The sequence below is a fragment of the Mirounga leonina genome, unplaced genomic scaffold (genome assembly GCF_011800145.1).
Source record: "Mirounga leonina isolate KUSES-001 unplaced genomic scaffold, KU_Mleo_1.0 Mir_125, whole genome shotgun sequence".
Classification (NCBI taxonomy): Eukaryota; Metazoa; Chordata; class Mammalia; order Carnivora; family Phocidae; genus Mirounga; species Mirounga leonina.
The window spans coordinates 37,263,799-37,270,412 of NW_023270305.1; the positions used below are offsets into that span (position 1 = coordinate 37,263,799).

The 6,614-nt window shown below is 42.8% G+C and overlaps 1 protein-coding gene across 2 annotated transcripts; it reads left to right on the plus strand.

Annotated features, from left to right (window-relative positions):
• The first annotated feature begins 559 nt into the window (after positions 1–559).
• On the plus strand, positions 560–2,961 carry LOC118007432 (regenerating islet-derived protein 3-gamma-like). 2 transcript variants are annotated; one of them, XM_035000473.1, is made up of 5 exons: positions 560–635; positions 1,411–1,529; positions 1,733–1,870; positions 2,485–2,611; positions 2,894–2,961. In XM_035000473.1, exons 1-5 carry the CDS (start codon positions 560–562, stop codon positions 2,959–2,961), a joined length of 528 nt encoding a protein of 175 aa, XP_034856364.1. The 2 variants fall into 2 exon arrangements, with proteins under 2 accessions (XP_034856364.1, XP_034856365.1); XM_035000474.1 differs by lacking the exon at positions 1,733–1,870.
• Positions 2,962–6,614: the final 3,653 nt, after the last annotated feature.

The following is a 6,614-nucleotide window of genomic DNA, read 5'->3' on the forward strand; positions in this document are numbered from 1 at the left end:
AAAGTTCTGACCTGCGAACAGGAAAGAGGAAATATTTGTGGCAATTCTCAGCCTTTGCTGGGAAGAGACTCCTCCCTGTGGTGGTAATCTCCTTGAACCAATGCCAAGCACCTCCCATGACCCCTGTCCCCTCCACAATCCTGTAATTCATTTCAGTGCCCCTCCTTCAAATTTTCTTATAAAAGCTCAGTCTTCTCTTACCTGACAAACCATTGCAAATCCCTGCAAGACAGGTGAGTAGAAGCTGAGAGAAGATGAGACACATGACAGGAATTATACTGTACCTACTTGGGGGAAGGTACAGGACGATCCCTGTCAGAAACACAGGAGCTCTGGTCTCAGCACAGGCAAGCTTGTCAGTTCTCAAGGGGGTCGGAGGGCCACAGATTTTCCAGTTCTTTCCAGAGCTATACAAGGGGATAGATGTCACTGAGATCAATTTGTTCCTAGGGGACTAAACAATGGAAAGACAAGGAAGAGGAGTGGCATCTCTGCATGCCCTCTCTCCAATCATGCTTTCCTTAGTGATCTCTGATTGCTTCCTCAGATCATAGACACGATGCTGCCTCCCATGGCCCTCTCCAGCCTGTCCTGGATGCTGCTTTCCTGCCTGATGTTCCTGGCTCGGGTCCAAGGTGAGCTTTTGCTGTTCCTAGCACTGGGTCCTTGTGAATGCTCAGGGCCAAGAAGAAGAGGAAGGCCCCCGTGGTAAAGTGGTGACACATATCCTCACACAAAGAAACTGCCTATAACTTGTCCATCATTACTCCTTCCTTCAGGGTAACTAGGGGTGGCCAGCATCACCGTGGTCCACTAGCACTGCAAGGAGGTCATTTCCATTTTGTCCCAGCACTCTAATTTGTGTTGGTAGGTGAAAGAGGAAAAGCGTGAAGGGTCAGTAATGAGATACAGGGAAGGAAAATGAGGACCCAGTGCAAGAATGGTCAACCTAGAGTGGGGAAGGGTTGGACTTTGAAGGGGAAGGATGAAAAGAAAAGAGAAGCTTCCTCATTTAGTGGGGTTGGTTCAAGATCAAGAAATCTTAGAAGTGGGGCGCCTGGGTGGCTCAGTTGTTAAGCATCTGCCTTCGGCTCAGGTCATGATCCCAGGGTCCTGGGATCGAGCCCTGTGTCGGGCTCCCTGCTCCGTGGGAAGCCTGCTTCTCTCTCTCCCACTCCCCCTGCTTGTGTTCCCTCTCTCGCTGTGTCTCTGTCAAATAAATAAAATCTTAAAAAAAAAAAAAGTTCATAAAAAAAATCTTAAAAGTGTTGGCAATGGGGAGAGGCAGTCACGACTTTGCCATCACTTCCCAAGCACTGGCCTCATACATATTCCCCTAGGTCACCTCCCTACCCTGATCCCCACTCTCCTATTTACCTCTCCCTTCTCTTTTATTTCCTCCCACCCTAGGTGAAGACTCCCAGAAGGATGTGCCCGCTCCACGGATCAGCTGTCCCAAAGGCTCCAAGGCTTATGCCTCCCACTGCTATGCCTTGTTTATGACACCAAAATCCTGGATGGATGCAGATGTGAGTACTTGGATTTCAGTTAGGGGTTTTAAGGGAAAGTACGTAAGAGACCTGAGGGGGGTCAGTTCCATTCTCCAGAATTTCTTGGGGGCAAGACTGAGCACCCACATCTTTTGCATATATACCCCTTCTCCCCTACCTCTGCCTACCCTCCCCCCAATGATGTCTCAGACTCCCCCTGAGTCTCTCGCTTCCCCACACAGATGGCCTGCCAGAAGAGGTCCTCAGGACACCTCGTGTCTGTGCTCAGTGGGTCTGAGGCAAACTTTGTGGCCTCCCTAGTCAAGAACAGTGCGAACACCTACTCAAATATCTGGATTGGGCTCCATGACCCCACAGAGGTATGAACTCATCTTCTCTTCATAACCTCTCAAGATGCTATTGCCCCCCCAAGCCCATTCCCTGTCCCCTGTGCCTGCCCAGTAAATGCCTTAAAGAGCCCTGGAGCTCAGAGATCCAGGAGGACATGAGGGGGAAAGGCAGGGCTCTGTAGCGGCTCACCAGCTGAGTTTTGTGGAAGTCCCTTGTCTCCAGCTGAAGTTAATCTGCCTCCTGTCATGCTTGTACACAATTTGTACATGAGGCCTTGTAATTCAGTTCTCTGAGCTTCACAGAGTCTGCACATATTGTGCTGAGGGAATCCTAAGTGAAGATAGGATCCATTTTTGCTCTATAGAACAGACACTGTCTTTGAGGTTCAGGTGGTAATTACAAATGCACCACTAATTGCTGTTCAGTCAGTAACATGTTACTCTGGGTGGTTCTGTAGGTCTTTGTGATTACTGGTTTGGAATTTGCCAATAAAAGGAAGGAGCTGGGAAGAGTTTCCCAGAGGAGAGCTCTGGCTCCAGGGAAGCATCTAGATGAGCAGAGCAAATTTGGTGATGCTGGGGAGGGGTTCATGCAAGGAGAACTCTCATGGCTATTCAACCTCACCACACTCCATCTTCTATAGGGCTGTGAGCCCAATGCAGGTGGATGGGAGTGGAGTAGCAATGATGTGCTGAATTACTTTGCCTGGGAGAGAGACCCCTCCACCACCGCAAACCCTGGCTTTTGTGGGAGTCTGTCAAGAAGCACAGGTAAGTAAGAGAGGAGCTACTTTCTGCCCAGACTTTTCCATCCTCTTTTTCTCCATTTCTTGGCATGACCTTCAGAGAATCCTGCTGAGCTAGGAAGTATAGTGTTGGTTTGTCTTCCCCCATCCCTTGTCATCTCTCCTTTTTGAGTCTCCTTCCTCTGGAACAGGACACTGATGAGGATGAGGGAGAGGCTTTGGATCCTAGGGCAGGATCTGGGATGCCTCTCACGTGGGTTCAAGAGCTCCAGCAGCCACATCTACCTGAGCTTCTTTGTCTCTCTAGGATATCTGAGATGGAAAGATTACAACTGTTCTGTGAAGCTACCCTATGTCTGCAAGTTCAAGGACTAAGTCTGGGGAGACATGAGGAACCTGAGTTTTGCATGCAACTCATCATGGACATGGGACCAAGTGTAAAGAATTCCCCCGCAAGAAACATTCTCCTATACCTCTAAAGATGACCACCTCATTATGACCTTCCCTTCTTCTCAGCCTCATTTAAAACTCCTCTGTGTCTTCCATAATTTAAGTTTCAAATGGCAAAGTAAAAAATAAACAAATTTAGTCTGTAATTACCTCTCTTGTGTGCTTCTGTCTCATAGAGAAACTCTGAGGAGGAGGAAGTGGTTGGGGGAGGAGACTCTGTGGGTCTTCTTTTTGCCCATTTTAACGCTGGTTTCTGGAAGAGTAACTAAATATGTATCACTACCAGCAAGTTTGTGATGACATGTTTCAATACTGTTCATGTAGGATTTGGGTTGTGCACCTTGTTCTCCCACACATTTTGCTGCACACAAATTCCTCCAGGTCTCTGATGGCATGATGCAACCAGTCTAGAGGTTCAGATAATGTTTAGAACAGTACTTCCTAAACTATCAGAGTGAAGGAAAATGAATAGGTTTCATCAATTTTTGAAAAATAGACTACAAATAAATCTAAAAATTAAATGGATAAAACAGATAATCAAAATGCAGACCTAATTTTATTAGTTTTGACAGACATATGAGTGATTTGTCAAATTACTGTACAATTTTTTAGTATCTTTCAAATTCTGTTACTTTCCTTGCCATGGTCAGTTGGCACTGGTCCACTGAATTATGCATTGCCCTGTCCCTAGGGGGCACTTGTGAGAACAGACTCTACTGGGTCCTCTTTCTTTTGTCCTTAAAAGATTCTGACCTCAGTCAGGACTGGAGTTGGGATGACTTTAACATCCGATAGGATTTTTGTTAATATTTTTTGAGTGAAAAAAAATGATGCTCTTTTGAAGAAATTCCCTTTGACTGAAGGCAACACCCGGACTTTTCATGTATTTGTGTATATCAAGACCACTAATCTGTCTTCCATCTTATCACCACCCGTCCCTAGCCACATGTTTCTATTGTGAAACAAACTGTATTTGGCTAGTTCCCTAATCTGGAAAAGAAGCTGTCATATGAGACCACTGACAAAATTTGCCATATGAACAAAGAATACTACAACATTGCTAAGCAGGGTTATTACTTTTTGAATAAATTGATGAGATGAATGGACATTGTCACTTTTTAAAAATTAATATTTGTTAAATTCTTTTTGCTCTTTCAAAGATAGACTGCCTTGACTAAATACCCATTTAGCATTTTTGGTGGAAACACTTTTCTATCGGTTTAAATGAATTTATGATGTACAACCCCATGGGTCTTGATTTTCTGCCCTGGTTAAAGTAATAAAGATGGGTTAGAACAGTTCACAGTGACAGTGCTTGTGCCAATTCCTATTTTAGTTTGACCTCCTCCTTTGGAAAGGAACTGTGAGGACCAGAATCTGTTCTTCCAGTTGGAGAATCCCATGGTATAAGATAGGACATTTGTAGCTGTAGGTAAGAAAGATCCCAGCATACTTTGGCTCAAAAAATAAAGGTATGTATTGGATCACCTAACTGAAATATCTAAAAGCAAGGTAGGCTTTGAGCCCAGTTCATTCAGGGCCAACTGTCATTTCTCTGGGGGCATTCTTGTCATACACTAGCACTCTTCCAATTTTTATCATACCTTTGGTTGTAGTTTTCAGTTCTCTTGCCAACTTACATTGTGCATTCTTCTTTGTACTTTCCCTTTGGCCAAATAATTATGTAAATATGCTATGGTTATACTTAGCCTCCCTCTGACACACTGGTACTTAAAGTTTAGATGACATGATTTTTCAAATCTAGGCTGGTGATACTATATATTTAAAGAAGTGAATTAAGTCATCTGGTGAAGATATAATCAAAATACTGCCCTCTCCTCAGAGCAATGTAAAAATAGATAAAAGGACACTTGGAAATATTTATGATATTGTGCCTTACTAAATATCTTGAAAACTTTTCTCTCAAATCAGGGTTAGACTGAAGTGATCTTCATCCACTGTGTTTGGAATGTAACCTGAGATTTAGCCCACTTGAAATTTTATTAAAGATTTATATTGAGATTTGGAAATACATATATAAAATTTTCTTATATAAACTTTGGCTGAAAACATTGTGCTGGTAGATATGCCTATTGTATATGTGTTTGGAATTTGGTTAACTAAAAGCCAAGAGGTATTCTATTAAGGAAATGTTAACCAGAGATGCCATCTGCAGGACATGCCTATAATAAGGTAAGTGTTACTGTGAATTTGTCATAGGGATGATAAAACTTTTCTAGTTGTATAATGCTTTATATACATTCATTCTTCAATTCCATCTTTTTTAAAAACTGTTGAATGCTCAGCATCTCTCATTGCCAACTTCCTATAGACCCTTCCTCAGATTCTTAAGCCCATACAAATCATCTCTTTCTAAAAAATCATTGACTATCACAAGTGGAAGAACGCTCTTGTTTTATTGGGGAAGAAAAGAATGTTCAAAGAAGAGTTGAGAGATAATTGTCCATGTGTCTCTGACATTTTTTGTACTTTCTACAAGAGAGACACTGTCCTGGACTGTCCTGAAGGATGTCTGTATAGTTAAGAATCTTTAAAAACAGAAAAGGGGTGCCTGGGTGGCTCAGCTGGTTAGGCAGCCAACTCTTGATTTCAGCTCAGGTCAAGATCTTGGGGTCATGAGATTGAGCTCTGCATCAAGCCCTGTGTTGGGCTCCGTGCTGGGTGTGGAGCTTGCTTAGGATTCTCTCTCTCCCTCTCCCTCTGCCACCCCCCACTCTACAACACTCCCTCTCTCTAAACAAACAAACAAACAAACAAACAAATAAAACCTTTAAAAACAGAAAAGGCACACTGCACACCTGTCAGAATGGCTAAATCAAAAACACAAGAAACAACATGTTTTGAGGAGGATATGGAGAAAAAGGAACCCTTTGTGCACTATTTGTGGGAATGCAAACTGGTACAGACACTGTGGAAGACAGTATGGAGATTCCTTAAAAAATTAAAAATAGAATTACCATATGATCCAGTAATTCCACTACTGGGTATTTACTTAAAAATACAAAAACACTGGGCGCCTGGGTGGCTCAGTTGGTTAAGCGACTGCCTTCGGCTCAGGTCATGATCCTGGAGTCCCAGGATCGAGTCCCGCATTGGGCTCCCTGCTCAGCAGGGAGTCTGCTTCTCCCTCTGACCCTCCCCCCTCTCATGTGCTCTCTCTCTCTCATTCTCTCTGTCTCAAATAAATAAATAAAATCTTTAAAAAAAAAACAAAAACACTAATTTAAAAAGATATATACACCGCTATGTTCAATGCAGCATTATTTACAATAGCCAAAATATGGATGCAACCCAAGTGTCCAATGATAGATGAATGGATAAAGAAGAGGTGGTGTGTGTGTGTGTGTGTGTGTATAATGGAATATTACTCAGCAATAAAAAAGAATGAAATCTTGTCATTTGCAACAACATAGGATCTAGAGTATAATGCTAAGTGAAATAGGTCAGCCAGAGAGAGGCAAATACCATATGATTTCACTCATGTGTGGAATTTAAGAAACAAAACAAATAAACAAAGATAAAAAGAGACAAACCAAAGAAACAGATTCACATATAGA